General features: G+C 50.9%; 1 protein-coding gene across 1 annotated transcript; it reads right to left on the bottom strand.

Annotated features, from left to right (window-relative positions):
* Positions 1 to 257: 257 nt before the first annotated feature.
* On the bottom strand, positions 258 to 11,258 carry PGLS (6-phosphogluconolactonase). Its single transcript, XM_056857967.1, has 5 exons — positions 10,955 to 11,258; positions 7,408 to 7,515; positions 6,717 to 6,818; positions 2,533 to 2,673; positions 258 to 771 (listed from the first exon to the last, which is right to left on the bottom strand). The coding sequence occupies exons 1-5, from the start codon at positions 11,255 to 11,257 to the stop codon at positions 634 to 636; spliced, it is 792 nt and encodes a 263-aa protein (XP_056713945.1). The 5' UTR covers position 11,258; the 3' UTR covers positions 258 to 633.
* Positions 11,259 to 14,309: the final 3,051 nt, after the last annotated feature.

Here is a 14,309-nt window from a genome sequence, read left to right as displayed (position 1 = left end):
TTTGATTCCCCACTCCTCCACATGAGCAGCGACCTCAAATCTGGTGAACCGGGTTGGTTTCCCCACTTCTCCACATGAAGCCAGCTGTGTGACCTTGGGCTAGTCACAGATTGTAAACTGGTCTGATTCTGCCTTAAGTGGTAGAGAAAGTCGGCATATAAAAACAGCTCTTCTTCTTTTGCTTCTTCTTTGCACTATTTAGCATTTAAAGAAAAGCTGAACGCCGAAGAAAGAGGGAAAAACACAGCGCCAAATGGTTGCAATTTACATCTTTAATTGTGCATTCACTTGACACCACATTAGACCGTTCACATGATAAAAGACTGTAACGCCGTTCCCTGCGATTCCCGTGACTACTAGCAGCTGAACGCAAGTGTTCCCGGAACACACTTTGTCCCGGCGAAAGAAATTATCGTATTTGTTAAAACACAGTGCTCCACAAACGTACCACTTCTCAAAATTAAAGAGAGAGAAAGAGAGAGAGAAGAAGAAAACAGTGTTAGTTTAGTGCCACTCCTTAGCGCTACGACCAGACGTGGAGACTGTGACCTGGAATGTTAACGGGCCGGGCTCTACCCGCAACCCGCGCGTGGTGGACTCCCCCCGACCCAGAAGGTGGCGGAACGTGAGCTCCTACAAGATGGAGTGCTTCTCAAAGGGAATAGTCAACTCCTTCGCAGCTGGCTCATCCAAAAACCAGTACAGCTTCCCGGTGTGAGGCTGGACCAGGGCAGCCGGCAGGGGGTTCTCCTCGTTGCCTTCCAGGATGCGCTGCCCCGAGAAACAGAAGGTTAGGACCCCGTCCCTTAAAAGTCAACAATTTGCATACTGTACTCAAAATACGGGAGGAATTTCTGAAGTCCCCCCACCCCCGGTCCCAACACCCTTCCCCATATTTACATAACGTTAGAAACGTCCTGCTGGATCAGACCCAGGCCCATCAAGTCCAGCAGTCTGTTCACACAGGGGCCAACCAGGGGCCCCTAGGAAGCCCAGAAACAAGACGACTGCAGCAGCATTATCCTGCCTGTGTTCTACAGCACCTAATATATTAGGTGTGCTCCTCTGATCCTGGAGAGAGTAGGTATACATCATTACTAGTATCCATTTTGACTAGTAGCCATGGATAGCCCTCTCCTCCATGAACATGTCCACTCCCCTCTTAAAGCCTTCCAAGTCCAGCAGTGTGTTCACAAAGTGGCCACCCAGGTAGGTGCCTCTAGGAAGCCCACAAACAAGATGACTGCAGCAGCATTGTCCTGCCTGTGTTCCACAGCACCTAATATAATAGGCATGCTCCTCTGATCTTGGAGAAAATATGGATGCATCATGACTAGTATCCATTTTAACTAGTAGCCATTGATTGCCCTATCCTCCATAAGAACATAGGGAAAGCCCTGCTGGATCAGACCAAGGTCCATCAAATTCAGCAGTCAGTTCACACAGTGGCCAAACAGGTGCCTCTAGGAAGCCCAAAACAAGACAACAGCAGCACCATCCTGCCTGTGTTCCACAGCACCTAATGTATTCAACATGCTCTTCTGATCCTGGAGAGAACAGGTATGCATCATGACTAGTAGCCATTTTGACTAGTAGCCATGAATAGCCCTCTCCTCCATGAACATATCCACTCCCCTCTTCAAGCCTTCCAAGTTGGCGGCCATCACCACATCACACAGCACTGTCATCCCTCTAGATTGGATGCACCAGGGAGTTTCTGCAGATGGAAGGACTTCTGCACATGGAGGACAAATTTGTCCATTTCTTGGGGTGGCATTTTAGGGAGCATTTGGGAAGAGGTGAGGTGGTGAGAAGAGGGAAGAGGTGAGAAAAGTGTGCTCATCAGCGGAAACCTTCCACTCACAGAAACACTCCAGTGAATCCTACCCTTGATTTTATGTTGAGCAAGGGAATCTGCCCCTTTCTTGGTCTCTCTAAAAGGAGCAACCTTTTTGGGCTCCACAATTTAAGAAGGATGTTGACAAGCTGGAGCGTGTCCAGAGGAGGGCAACCAGAATGGTCAAAGGTCTGGAATCTATGGCCTATGAGGAGAGACTTAAGGAGCTGGGTTTGTTTAGTCTGGAGAAGAGAAGGTTAAGGGGTGACATGATAGCCATGTTTAAATATTTGAAGGGATGCCATGTTAATGAGGGAACTAGCTTGTTCTCTGTTGCTCCAGAGACTAGGACACGGAGTAATGGATTTAAACTAAGAGAAAAGCGATTCCACCTAAACATTAGGAAGAACTTCCTGACCGTGAGGGCTGTTCGACAGTGGAATGCGCTGCCTTGGAGGGTGGTGGAGTCCCCGTCTTTGGAGGTCTTTAAGCAGAGGCTGGATGGCCATCTGTTGGGAGTACTTTGATTGTGGGATCCTGCATGGCGGGGTTGGACTGGATGGCCCTTGTGGTCTCTTCCAACCTTGTGAACCCAGGAGGGTCATGTATACATAGTCAAAGATCCACTTTAACTCTTAAGCAAGATGGTCCAGCCCAGCAATGTAAAATATTATCTGAGGGTTTCTGGCATTTACCTTTATCACAGCAGCCTTGCTGTCCCCAGTGACGACGAACACCACGCTCCGGGCTGCATTCAGGACCGGCAGGGTCAGCGTGATCCGCTCAGGGGGCGGCTTTGGAGAATCGCTGATGGCGGCCACGATCTTCTCCCGCTCCTGCCGGGGGAAAGAGGTCACGAAAGGGTAGGAAGGTCGGCCGATTGGGGGGGGAGTGTCTGCCTGGCACAGCGGCATCGAGGTCCTACCTAGGGACTGATCCTCCCAAGCCCCCATACAGGAGTTTCCATTCCGTTCGTGCATCAAGGTTTATACTGTAGGCGACCGGATCTCGTTCGCTCTCAGGGTCTTAAAAAGACAACCACGTGCATGTTTTTTTTTTCCAATGCAAAAAGCCCAAGTTAATGCCTTTGGCCAGAAACGATGCAGGGCCTTTGTGGCGTGGATTAAGTTTGCAGCGGAGTTGAGTAGGTAGGGTAAGAAAGAAGCAGGAATCTGGACATGCAGGAGTGAACAAATTCCCTTTAAACGGCATGTATGAATCTGTCAGCATACTGATCCTAGCCTTCCCTCCAGGGCAGGGCAACATAAAGCGCTCCCTCTCTTCCTCTGGTTTTATCCTCCTAAGCACTGCTGATTGCATGGTTTGCCAGCTGGGCTGTTCACCTCTATTTCATTATTGGAACGTGCAATTCACTTTCTAAGTGTGCTGCCCTCCAGTTCTCTCCCACTCACAGCTGGCTGTGTGTTCTCTATGGTTCTCGTTGCATTGTTTTAACTCGCACAATCTGCCTTGGCGTCTCAGCGAGGACGGTGGACCTCAACTGAAGTAAAGACGCCAAATAAACTCGACACGGAACAAGGCTTGGGAATATTAAAATATTCAGGGAACTATTTCCACACATTTTGGCGATCTCGGTGCACTTTTATATCACAAGGGGGCGAGGGTGCACGCACGTGCATGCGTGCAAGGGAGGTTTCTGGAAAACTGCACTGAGCCAATGAGGCTCTTTGCATCCCTGGCACTCTTAAGCTTTCAGGGATAAAGCATGACAGACATCCAGTTACTTGAAGGGCTGTCACGTAGAGGATGGTGCCAAGTTGTTTTCTGTTGCCCCAGAAGGTCGGACGAGTACCAACGGGTTGAAATTAAATCAAAAGAGTTTCCATCTAGACAGGAAAATTTTTCTAACAGAGCGGTTCCTCAGTGAAACAGGCTCCCTTGGGAGGTGGTGGGCTCTCCTTCTTTGGAAAAGTTCTTAAGCAGAGGCTAGATGGCCATATGTCAGCAATGCTGATTCTGTGAACTTAGGCAGATCACGAGAGGGAGGGCAGGAAGGTTTGCATCAGTGTTTGGCTCTTGTGACCCTTTCTTACACGCCCAGGGTAATGCCGATTGCCACCTTGGGGTCAGGAAGCAATTTTCCTCCAGGCCAGATTGGCTAGGGGTCCTGGAGGGGCTTTTTTTTGCCATCTTCTGGGCATGGAGTAGGGTTTCGTTGTTGGGAGGTGTGGGGGGAGGTGTGAATTTCCTGCACTGTGCAGGGGGTTGGACTAGATGACCCTGGTGGTCCCTTCCAACACTATGATTTTAGGATTCTATGAATTAAAGGGGAGTGATCTCTCGCCATTCCACCAGCTTCACTTGTCTGAAGCCACAGGACAGTAAGCTGTAATGCAGACATGCAGCTAATCAGAATGGGGAAAATAAAAATCCCAGGTGGTCTGTGCACCTCAGAGCTGAAGGCTGGTGCGTGCCCATCTCAGGGACATGCATATTTGGCACTTAACCATTTTGATGCTTCTGGTCCTCAGAAGATGTGTTGTGCTTTGCAAAGAACACAGGAAGTGTTTCAAAACACAGTTCCCTTTCAACACACGCCTCGGCAGCTTTTGTAACTGTTTCTCTTGCAAGGATTGAAATACATAAAGTTAAAAGCAATTTTAACTTCCCATTTTCCCATTCTCAACAAAGTTCACAGGGCTGGAAAAGAGCCACGTGTCTTTTAATGGGATTTCTTTTTTTAAGAAAAAGAAGAAGAGTTGGTTTTTATATGCTGATTTTTTCTACCTTTTAAGGAGAATCAAAGCAGCTTATAATTTCCTTCCCTTCCTCTCCCCACAACAGACGCCTTGTGAGGTAGGTGAGGCTGAGAGAGTTCAGAGAGACTGTGACTGGCCCAAGGTCACCCAGTTGGCTTCATGTGGAGGAGTGGGGAATCAAACCTGTTACGTTAAAAGGTTTAATTTGGTAATAGGATCTCCAGATTAGAGTCCACCGCTTGTGGAGGAGCAGGGAATCGAACCAAGTTCTCCAGACTAGAGTCTGCCGCTCATGTGGACAAGTGGGGAATCAAATCCGGTTCACCAGATTAGAGTCCACCACCCCTAACCACTACACCACTCCGGCTCTCAAATTCCAAATACTAGTGCATGCACACACCACCACTAAGACAGCAAGCGTCAATCAATTTAACTGGCAGTTTACTCAACTAAAGCTTTAGCTGATCAACTGATAAGGAGGAGCCCGTTTTATTTAATGTGTTGGACTGTGATTTAAAGGCAGTTGTTTGGCCTTTACGGCTATTTCGGGTTCTGGCGTGCGACTACAATAGGGAAGGAAGAGGAAAACATTAAGGGGAAGGGGCTGTGGCTCAGCGGTACAGCATTTGCTTGATATGCAGAAGGTCCCAGGTTCAATCCCCGGCATCTCCAGTCAAAGGGACTAGGCAGGTAGGTGATGTGAAAGACCCCTGCCTGAGACCCTGGATAGCCACTGCCGATCTGAGTAGACAATACTAACTTCGATGGACCAAGGCAGCTTCATGTGGCTTCACGTGTGTTTCCTTCTAACAATGGCAACTTCGCTGACTTTTTATTGGGCAAATCTTACACCTCCTTCCTTCAAAAGGACACCTTTACTGGAATCTAAGCATCATGCAAAACTTATTTAATGTAATTTATTAACTGGTTAAGAAACACATGGTTAGTCAACCAGTCTTTAAATCAGCTGCCGGCTTTTTTCCAAAAAAAAAAAAAAAATCAGCCACCCCAAATTTTCCACCTTAGAGGAGGGAGACATCACAGCAAGGGTTGCTGATTAATGGAAGAGAGGGAGGGATGGAGAAGGCAAGTCGGAAGGTGCAAGGGGAAAGAGGGTAAGAGCAAACATCTGGTCAGCATCTGGCAGAAATACTTTGATCCCATCCATCAGTGTGCCCGGGGTTCTACAGCTCCCCCTAGTGGACGGAGGGCCTCTTTGCGCCCTGGACTATAGAAATCTTGCAGTGTAATCCTATGAAATCCAGCAAAGTCAACTGATTTCACTGGACTCAGACTGGAGTAAGTCTGCACTGGGCTACACTGTTAGTTCCCTAGATGCCAACGGTGACAGGAGTGACCATGAAGAAGAAGAAGAGTTGGTTTTTATATGCCGACTTTCTCTACCTCTTAAGGAAGAATCAAACAGGCTTACAATCACCTTCCCCTCCCCACAACAGACACCCTGAGAGGTAGGTGAGGCTGAGGGAGTGTGACTAACCCAAGGTCACTCAGAAGGCTTCATGTGGAGGAGTGGGGAAACAAACCCAGTTCACCAGATCAGCCTCCGCCGCTCATGTGGAGGAGTGGGGAATCGAACCGGGTTCTCCCGATTAGAGTCCACCGCTCCAAACCATCGCTCTTAACCACTACACCACGCTGGCCAAGGACTTGCTGGCACAGTACATTAATTACCTGAATTCACGATTCTTTCCAGAAGCATGTTGGAGAGGAAGCTAATGACGGTGCCACCACAGAAAAGGCCCTGCTCCCAACAGAGATACTACACCAAGGAGAGCCCTTTCACATGACCCAAGGGCACAGGGAAGTTGTTCACACAGGGGGCCGCTTTCTTTAAGATAAGGTGGATCAAGGCTGTTTAGGGATCGGAAGGTTACAAACCAGAGCTTTGATTTATGTTCTGAAAAAAACTGGGAGCCATTGTAGGCCTCAGCACACACGTGAATGTACTCCCAGCGGCCCAGTCCTGTGCTGTGTGTTGGTGAAACCCCCTCTTTTAAAAGCGCAGGTTATCTCAGGGTGAGAGCGAGATACCCGCAAACCTTAATCTCATTCCGTTCATCTGCTTGGAACATTGAACTCTAGTTACCTGGATCAAAGCACGACCCCCAGGCTCACCTCCAACCCTCACCCTGGCTCACCTGTAAGAGGGGATGATCCGGAAAGAGAGAGCAGGTGTGTCCATCCGGCCCGACTCCCAAGATCAAGAGGTCAAACACAGGCATATCTTCACCCTGAAAGGCCTGCCAGAGCAATGCCAGAACCGTCAGTGTGTCAAGGGAGGGGGATGCTAGCCGTTCAAGAGATTACCGCAGGGATGGCCTTGCTTGGCCAACATTTCCCCCAAAGCCAACAAACCCAGCAGAAGCCACAACCCACCGGCTGTCCAACGGGAGTGCTAAGACCATCTACAGCGGTGCTGCCGCTTGCCAGGAAGAAGGAGGAGTTGGTTTTTATATGCCAACTTTCTCTACTGCTTAAGGAAGAATCAAACCTGCTTACACTCCCCTTCCTCTCCCCACAACAGACACCCTGTGAGGGAGGTGGGGCTGAGAGAGTTCGGAGAGAACTGTGACTGGCCCAAGGACACCCAGCTGGTTTCAATCCCAAACATCTTTGCATATGACTGAAAAACCAAAAACTGGGCTCAGACTTTTCCCACCACGTCAAACTGTAAGATGTGTTTGGGAAGGGCACCCAGCAAGGATTCGGAATTAACCTTCCTCGTCCGAGCTAATGCCCAGTAGCCCATCGATTGTCAGCAGATAAGGCCTGGAATGCCGACAAGAGACCGCCCTACCACACATGCTCACGCACACCTTCCAGCCATACCTCTTTCAGCTTCGCCGCATAATCCACGGCTGCCTCTTCCACAGGTAACGACGGGTTGATCACGACAATTTGGTCCTCGGGTATGGCGATTTTAGAGAAGAGGTAAGTCTGAAATAGAGAAGAAGAAAAGCTGGTTTTTATATGCCAACTTTCTCTACCACTTAAGGAAGAATCAAACCGGCTTACAATCACCTTCCCTTCCCCTCCCCACAAAGACACCCTGTGAGGTAGGTGGGGCCGAGAGAGTGTGACTAGCCCAAGGACACCAAGCAGGCTTCATGTGGAGGAGTGGGGAAACAAATCCAGTTCACCAGATTAGCCTCCACTGCTCATGTGAAGGAGTGGGGAATCTAACCCGGTTCTCCAGATCAGAGTCCACCGCTCCAAACCATCGCTCTTAACCACTACACCATGCTGGTAACCGCCACTAAATAACTGATCCATGATGATGCCTTTGACAGTCTCTTTAGCTTTCCCTACCAAACAAAGTTACAGTTGTAAACATTTACAGAAGACTTTAAACTAGCAGGCCTGGGAAATTGCACCAGAGATACCATGAGAGGTGTTCCCTTGGCACACTGATGAAAATTCTCTAACCTGAGGAACTGTGCAAGAGAAACTTGGCTCCCAAGAGCCATCGGGAGAAGCACAGAGGTCTGCAGAGGCCTGAACTCAGTCTTCATCCACTGTGGTGTGGTGGCCTCAACATATGTGATCATAAACCAGGAAAACCCCAGCAGTGAGTTTACCTGTTTGAGCAATTCCAATGTTTATGCAACACACTGACTTTGCATATCAAAAGGACTGCAGGCAATGCTCCTTCCTGCTAAACGCCGCCGATGCACTTCCTGGTGAATTATCATAATGTCTGGAAAGCTCTCTTACAAGCATCTGTGTGCGTATGGGTTGCCATCCTCCAGGCACTAGCTGGCGATCTCCCGCTATTACAACTGATCTCCAACTGATAGAAATCAGTTCCCCTGGAGAAAATGGATGCTTTGCCAATTGGACTATATGGTATTGAAGTCCCTCCCCTCTCCAAACCCCGCTCTCCTCAGGCTCCACCCCCAAAATCTCCAGGTATTTTCCAACCCAGAGTTAGCAACCCTAGGCATGCGCTTCTGCTGTCACACGCAAACCGTACAATCAGCTGTGTGTGCACTGAATTGCTCAACGCGCAATTGGAAACCACACAATTGGTTCATGGTAATGTGTGTATAGGGGTCTGATTATCCTTAGCTGTGGCTCAGTTTGTAGCGCATCTGCTTGGTATGCAGAAGGTCCCAGGTTCAATCCCCGGCATTTCCAGTTAAAGGGACTAGGCAGGTAGATGATGTGAAAAGACCTCTTCCTGAGACCCTGGAGAGCCGCTGCCCATCTGAATAGACCACTGGTTCCCAACCGGGGGTCCGTGGACCCCAGGGGTCCGCAAGAACAAAATTAAGGTCCACGAAACAAAGTTATAAACCCATAATAGATTAATATTTTCAATTAAAAGTTCTCTATTATAAAAATATATTCAAATAGTATTCTAAGTTTAATGTTTAACTAACAGTTATGATTAAAGTTTATTTTCAAATTATCGGAATTTTTATTTTGAACCTTGGGGTCCCTGCACCGAACAAAAAAGTCCTAGTGGTCCCTGGTCAAAAAAGGTTGGGAACCACTGGAATAGACAATACTGACTTTGATGGACCAAGGGTCTGACTCAGTATAAAGCAGCTTCATATGTTCAATTCTAACTGTATTTTAGGGGAGGGGCTGTGGCTCAATGGTAGAGCATCCACTTGATATGCAGAAGGTCCCAGGTTCAATCCCCGGCATCTCCACTTAAAGGGACTAGGGCAAGTAGGTGATGTGAAAGACCTCTGCCTGAGTCCCTGGAGAGCCGCTGCCTGTCTGAGTAGACGATACTGACTTTGATGGACCCAGGGTATGATTCAGCATAAGGCAGCTTCATACTTTGGGGAAGGGAGGTAGCTCAGTGGTAGAGCATCTTCTTGGCATGCAGAAGGTCCCAGGTTCAATCCCTGGCATCTCCAGTTAAAGGGACCAGGCAAGTAGGTGAGGTGAAAGACCTCAGCCTGAGACCCTGGAGAGCTGCTGCCTGTCTGGGTAGACGATACTGACTTTGATGGACCGAAGGTCTGATTCAGTAGAAGGCAGCTTCATGTGACCACGTGAAAGGCTCAGTGGTAGAGCATCTGCTTGGCATGCAGAAGGTCCCAGGTTCTGTCTACGTTTGCTAGTTTGTTTATAAAAAGCAATGGGATTTCCATGCCAGAATAAAGGGAGAGGTATTTTATGAGGCTTTTTGCCTCTGCGAAGAGCTTGAGCAAGTGCTTGGATTCTGAAAAACATTATGTTATATACACCTTGCCCTTCCTCTGAAGAACTCACAAGTGGTTTACACAGGGGGAAGGACTGTGGCTCAGTGGTAGAGCATCTGCTTGGCGGGCAGAAGGTCCCAGGTTCAATCCCCAGCATCTCCAGTTAAAGGGACCGGGCAAGGAGGTGATGTGAAAGACCTCTACCTGAGACCCTGGAGAGCCGCTGCCAGTCTGAGTAGACAATACTGACTTTGATGGACCAGCGGTCTGATTCAGTATAAGGTAGCTTCATGCATTCATGGGTGGGACTTGGTCTGACTCTGCAAATCTTTCTTACATTCTTAAGTAATGATGCCTAGTCAGGGTCACTTCCTGTTAGGGTGGCCAACAGCCTGGAGGGAAAGCGCTCTGCCCCATTAACACAGGCTTAATAGGATGTTATTTACCAGGTGACATTACTGACTTCCATCGCTATGCAGAGTAAGGCCATGGCAAACCACCTCTGTTCGTCTCTTGCCTTGAAAACCCTACTGGGTCACCATAAGTTGGCTGCAACTTGACAGCACTTTATACACACACACACACACACACAGAAAAGCTTCACCTGCCCATTTCCACACATTAAGCCTCTATTAAAGGAACTGCGGCTCAGGGGTAGAGCATCTGCTTGGCGGGCAGAAGGTCCCAGGTTCAATCCCCAGCATCTCCAGTTAAAGGGACCGGGCAAGGAGGTGATGTGAAAGACCTCTACCTGAGACCCTGGAGAGCCGCTGCCAGTCTGAGCAGACAATACTGACTTTGACGGACCAAGGGTCTCATTCAGTATTAGGAAGCTTCATGGGTATTTGAGGAAGCATGGCTCAGCGGTAGAGCATCTGCTTGGCATGCAGGAGGTCCCAGGTTCAATCCCCGGTATCTCCAGTTAAAAGGACTAGGCAAGCAGGTGATGGGAAAGACCTCCGCCTGAGACCCTGGAGAGCCGCTGCCGGTCTGAGCAGACAATCCTGACTGTGATGGACTCATGCAGTAGCAGGCAGCTTCGTGTGTTCATTTGTCCACCGCAGGGACAAATTTCCCGAGGGAATTCCTCCCAGAAAGCAGCCCCAGAGGGAGCAACAGGCCCCCGGACCCCTCCCCGGCTCAGTCCCCCTCGCGGTCCGCCCCCGTGGGTCCGCCTGTCAACGCCCCCCCCCAATAAAAACCACACACACACACACCTTGTAGGCGCCGTAGTTGCTCTCGGGGTCCTCCAGGGGGACGCGGCGCTCGTCCACGAAGGCCACGAGCCAGCGGGCCGGGGCGGCGGCCACGGCGGGCAGCTCCTGGGCCAGGATCCGCACCAGGCCGCCCCCGGACAGGCCCAGCGAGAAGCGGCCGCCGGGCCCGGACTGCGCCTCGCGCTGCCCCACCAGCTGGGCCAAGGCCGAGCCCAGCTCCTGCGGGGAAGGGAAGACCGAGACCTGGGGCGGCGAGGCGGGGGCGGCGGCCGGGCCGCGCCGGGGCACCGAGGAGCCGGGCATGGCGGGCGGGCGAGCGGGGGAAGGAGCCGCCAGGGGGAACTGAAAGGCCCGGCCGCGGCGCCGGGGGGACCCAGAGAGCGGCGGAAGGGGGGCCGGGCGGAAGCGCAGGATGTCGCCCGGACGCGGGCGGAAGTAGGCCGAGGGATCGCCGGCGCTTCGTCGTTCCCGCCGGAAAAGGCGAGGGCCGCGCGCAGAACATCGAGTCGGGAGGAGCGGAGAGAGCGCCGCCGGAAGTCGGTGGGAAAACGCAACGGAAGTTTATGCGGCGGGCGTAACCCGGGCAACCGGTCGCCGCGCACGCCCGGAACAACTGCGCGCGCGCAGAAACGTGATGCCGAAAGGCTTCCGCGGGGCTTATTTCCATTTTTATCTTGTGTCTCCCCACCACCTGTCGTATTTTGGTCACGCCATGAGACAACAAGAGTCACTGGAAAAGACAATCGTGCTAGGAAACGTTGAAGGCAGCAGGAAAAGAGGAAGACCCAACAAGAGATGGATTGAGTCAATAAAGGAAGCCACGGCCCTCAGTTTGCAAGATCTGAGCAAGGCTATCAAAGACAGGACATTTTGGAGGACTTTCATTCATAGGGTCGCCATGAGTCGGAAGCGACTTGGCGGCACTTAACACACACACACACTCCCCACCCCCAACATAAATCCACCGCCGCGCGCAAACACCAGGCAGGTTCGCCAATGAAACAGAAATATGGCTTCTTCGGCGTCAAACACCGAGGGGAAATACAAATGACACACAAAAGAGGAAGCAGAAATTGAATCCGTCGTGAATATAAGCGGTAGGTTCAGAACATAAGAAAACATAAGAACAGCCCTGCTGGATCAGACCCAGGCCCATCCAGTCCAGCAGTCTGTTCACACAGCGGCCGACCAGGTGCCTCTAGGAAGCCCACAAGCAAGACGACTGCAGCAGCATTGCCCTGTCTGTGATCCACAGCACCTAATATAATAGGCATGCTCCTCTGATCCTGGAGAGAATAGGTATGCATCATGACTAATATCCATTTTTACTAGTAGCCATGAATACCCCTTTCCTCCATAAGAAAGGCCCTGCTGGATCAGACCGAGGCCCATCAAGTCCAGCAGTCTGTTCTCACAGTGGCCAACCAAGTGCCTCCGGGAAGCCCCCAAACAAGACGACTGCAGCAGCACCATCCTGCCTGTGTTCCACAGCACCTAATATGACAGGCAAGGTCCTCTGAGACTGGAGAAAATAGGTATGCATCATGACTAGTATTCATTTTGACTAGTAGCCATGGATAGTCCTGTCCTCTAATAAGAAAAGCCCTGCTGGATCAAACCAAGGTCTGTCAAGTCCAGCAGTCTGTTCACACAGCGGCCAACCAGCTGCCTCCGGGAAGCCCCCAAACAAGACGACTGCCTGTGTTCCACAGCACCTAAGACAGTGATGGCGAACCTTTTAGAGACCGAGTGCCCAAACTGCAACCAAAAACCCACTTATTTATCGCCGAGTGCCAATGCGGCAATTTAACCTGAATACCACCCCCAGAGGGGGCCCAGAGGGAGAGGCTAGGGTTGCCAAGTTCCTCTTCACCATGAGTGGGAGGTTTTTGGGGTGGCGCCTGAGGAGGATGGGGTTTGGGGAAGGACTTCAGTGCCATAGAGTCCAATTGCCAAAGTGGCAATTTTTTCCAGGGGAACTGATCTCTATTGGTTGGAGATCACCTGTAATAGCAGATCTCCAGCTAGTACCTGGAGATTGGCAACTAGTTCCTTAGTGTTTTCTCTTTACATATTAAGACAAATGGAAAGGTGTTTGGAGGACAGCTTGTGGGCACTTCAAAGGTGGAATAGGACTGCACGACGCTCCGCCCGCACAGACCCAGAGGGTGCCGGAGAAGCTGCTGGAGGGAAAGAAGGAAGGAAAGAAGGGAAGGGAGGGGGAAAGGGAAGGAAGGGAGGGAGAGAAAGAAAAAAAGAGAGAGAAAGGGAGAAAGAAATGGAGCAAGGGAGAGAAAGAAAAGGACAGAGGGAGACAGAAAAAGAAAGAGGCCATTTATGCATGGGAGGTTTTGCCTTGGATTTGCCACTCGGTGGGGCGCGGCGGCAGGCTTGTGAGAGGCGAGCAGGGTGGGGCAGAGGGCGCCTCCTTCGCACCCACCAACCAGCCATGCCCCTTGGCTCGCACAGGCCCAGAGGGCGCCGGAGAAGCCGCCGGCCATGCCGAGTGTGAGCGCTCGGCTTCTGTTCCCCGCTCTCCCACCCACCTGGCCGGCCACGCACGCTCCAGCGGCGGCAATGGCGGCAGCTTCTGTGGGAGAGTCCGGGGGCCACCGCCAATGATGTCGGAGGTTCCCCACCCCTGGGCTACAGCCTCCCCCATCCGGGGTGGGTCAGAGCCGGAAAGGCCAGCGGCTTGGAGGAACCGTGCGTGCCGGCAGAAAGGGCTACGCGTGCCGGAAGTGGCACCCGTGCCATAGGTTCGCCAACACGGACCTAAGATAATAGGCCTGCTCCTCTGATCCTGAGAGAATAGGTATGCATCATGACTAATATCCATTTTTACTAGTAGCCATGAATACCCCTTTCCTCCATAAGAACATAAGAAAGGCCCTGCTGGATCAGACCGAGGCCCATCAAGTCCAGCAGTCTGTTCACACAGCAGCCAACCAGGTGCCTCCAGGAAGCCCCCAAACAAGACGACTGCAGCAGCATTTATCCTGCCCCCTGTCCCAACACCCTTCCCCATATTTACATAATGTTAGAAAAGCCCTGCTGGATCAGACCGAGGCCCATCAAGTCCAGCAGTCTGTTCACACAGCGGCCAACCAGGTGCCTCTAGAAATCCCTCAAACAAGACGACTGCAGCAGCACCATCCTGCCTGTGTTCCACAGCACCTAATATAGGCATGCTCCTCGGATCCTGGAGAGAATAGGTATGCATCATGATTAGTATTCATTTTTACTAGGTTTGTCTGCTTTTAAATGTACTGCTGTATACTTGTATTTATTTAAATATATCTACCCCCCTTTTCTCCCTGCTGGGGACTGAAAGCAGCTAAAACTGAAACACAAA

The sequence above is a fragment of the Euleptes europaea genome, chromosome 1 (assembly GCF_029931775.1).
Source record: "Euleptes europaea isolate rEulEur1 chromosome 1, rEulEur1.hap1, whole genome shotgun sequence".
Lineage (NCBI taxonomy): Eukaryota > Metazoa > Chordata > Lepidosauria > Squamata > Sphaerodactylidae > Euleptes > Euleptes europaea.
Note: the sequence above shows the minus strand (reverse complement) of the source record. Positions and strands in the feature narration are given on the sequence as shown.

Bases quoted from the DNA above. Each gene is read 5' to 3' on its own strand.
- PGLS (XM_056857967.1), bottom strand. From the start codon at position 11,257: ATGCCCGGCTCCTCGGTGCCCCGGCGCGGCCCGGCCGCCGCCCCCGCC. The intron at 7,516-10,954 runs GTGTGTGTGTGT...TCTCTATTTCAG, and splicing joins GCAACTACGGCGCCTACAAG to ACTTACCTCTTCTCTAAAAT. The intron at 2,674-6,716 runs GTGAGCCAGGGT...TTCCCCCGGCAG, and splicing joins CGGATCATCCCCTCTTACAG to GAGCGGGAGAAGATCGTGGC.